General features: G+C 55.0%; 1 protein-coding gene across 6 annotated transcripts in view; it reads right to left on the bottom strand.

Moving 5' to 3' along the window:
- coch (coagulation factor C homolog, cochlin (Limulus polyphemus)) overlaps positions 1-1,886 on the bottom strand; it is a 6,035-nt gene extending 4,149 nt beyond the window's left edge. For 2 of the 6 annotated variants that reach the window (XM_057011515.1, XM_057011511.1), the window contains exons 1-4: positions 1,767-1,886; positions 1,366-1,475; positions 356-401; positions 1-27 (exon numbers count right to left, since the gene is read on the bottom strand). The exon at positions 1-27 is cut by the window's left edge and continues 130 nt beyond it. In XM_057011515.1, the coding sequence (XP_056867495.1) occupies positions 1-27; positions 356-401; positions 1,366-1,398 (106 nt within the window). In that variant the 5' untranslated portion in view covers positions 1,399-1,475; positions 1,767-1,886. Of the gene's footprint in view, positions 28-355; positions 402-1,365; positions 1,476-1,635 lie in introns of all 6 variants that reach the window. The other 4 variants (XM_057011517.1, XM_057011514.1, XM_057011512.1 and 1 more) reach the window with 4 other exon arrangements.

Here is a 1,886-nt window from a genome sequence, read left to right as displayed (position 1 = left end):
GGGTCACACAGTCCACCGGCAGCAGCACTGATCAGTAATCAATACCAAGATCAACAGCTGATGGATCACAACATTTTCTGGATCATGTAAATGTGAATCAGAAATAAGGAAAAAAGTCTAAAGTTTAAAAAAGAATTAAAGTTTCCCTAAAATGGAACATCGGATGGACCCATTTCCTGTTGAAACGCCGCCGCTCCACCGGAGGTGAGATGAAAGGATCCTTTTTCATCCTTTCATCTTTATGATGCATTAAAAACAGAGACGAAAGCTGTTTCCTCCAGAGAGGCAACCCGGGCGGTCGCCATGGTTACCGGCAAACACACACAGGTCCAATACAAACAGATCGATCACTGACCTGAGGACGCCGACGAAAGTGATGAAGAGACGAGGAAGAAAAGACCGAAGACTGAGAGAGGGCAGGGGGGGAGGGCAGAGAGGGGAAGGGAGGGGGAGAAGAGAGGAAGGGGCAGAGGGGGAGAGAGGAGGGGAGAGGAGAGGAGGGGAGAGGGGGAGAGGAGAGAGGGGAGAGGGGGGGGGAGGAGGAGGAGAGGGGAGAGGAGGGGAGAGAGGAGGGGAGAGGGGGAGAGAGGAGGGGAGAGGAGGGGAGAGGGGGAGAGAGGAGGGGAGAGGAGGGGATAGGGGGACGGAAGGAGGGGGAGAGGGGGAGGGGGGGAGGGGGGAGAGAGGAGGGGAGAGGAGGGGAGGGGGAGGAGGGGAGAAGAGGGAGGGGAGGGGGGGAAGAGAGGAGGGAGGAGGGGAGAGAGGAGGGGAGAGAGGGGGGAGGAGGGGAGAGGGGAGAGGAGGGGATGAGAGGAGGGGAGAGAGGGGGAGAGTAGGAGAGGAGGGCGAGATGCGGGAGAGAGAGAGGAGGGGAGAGGGGGGACGAGAGGAGGGGAGAGGAGGGGAGAGGCGGAGAGGGGGAGAGAGGGGGGGAGAGGACGGGGACCGAGGGGAGAGGGGGGAAGGGGGAGGAGAGAGGGGGAGAAGGGGGAGAGGGGGAGGGGAGAGGAGGGGAGGGGGGAGTAGAGAGGAGGGGAGAGGAGGGGAGAGGGGGAGAGAGGGGGAGAGAAGAGGGGAGGAGGGGGAGAGGGGGAGAGAGGGGGAGGAGAGAGGAGGGGAGGAGAGAGGGGGAGAGGGGGAGAGAGGGGGAGAAGAGAGGAGGGGAGGGGGGGAAGAGAGGAGGGGAGAGGGTGATTTTGGTGCTTGAAGGCACTAAAGTGTTTCCAGCAACAACAGTGATGAAGGATGAAAACTTTCTGAAGCAACAATGTTAATCTGATAATCTGATTAATCTGATAATCTGATTAATCTGATTAATCTGATAATCTGATTAATCTGATTAATCTGATTAATTGATTGTGTACCTGTGAGCGGCTGCAGGACGGACAGCAGAGACATTTTAACCTGTGAAACAGCCTGAGACAGAGAGCCGACAGGACACCAGCAGCCAGTTCAGCAACCAGCCAGTAAACAGTCTGCAAACAACCAGTCAGACACATAAAACCACTCAGCCCAAAACAGCAGAGCGAACCAGTTTAAATGCTCATAAAGGCAGCAAACAACAGTCAGCAAGAGACTGCTGACCAGTCCGGAAACCAAGATAAACAGTCGGTAAATAAACAGTCAGCAAATAAGACGGCTCACTTACAGGAGATAACGCAGTCAGAGAGAATCAAGGATCAATAAACCAATAATAGGCCTAATCAGGGGCCTGTTTCCAGTCAGCCAAACAGTCAGCAAAGTACAAACAGCAACGTCTTACTGACTGTTCATGCAGCAGAGTCCCAGCAGCAGTTTGTCCTGGAAACAGCAGGCGACAAAATGATGATGATGAGCTGGTGCCGATCGCCCAGCGAGAGAGAATCAGCCCTTTAAATAAGCTCCCT

Source organism: Takifugu flavidus, chromosome 16 (assembly GCF_003711565.1).
Source record: "Takifugu flavidus isolate HTHZ2018 chromosome 16, ASM371156v2, whole genome shotgun sequence".
Classification (NCBI taxonomy): Eukaryota; Metazoa; Chordata; class Actinopteri; order Tetraodontiformes; family Tetraodontidae; genus Takifugu; species Takifugu flavidus.
This window is presented reverse-complemented; position numbering and strand designations above follow the sequence as displayed.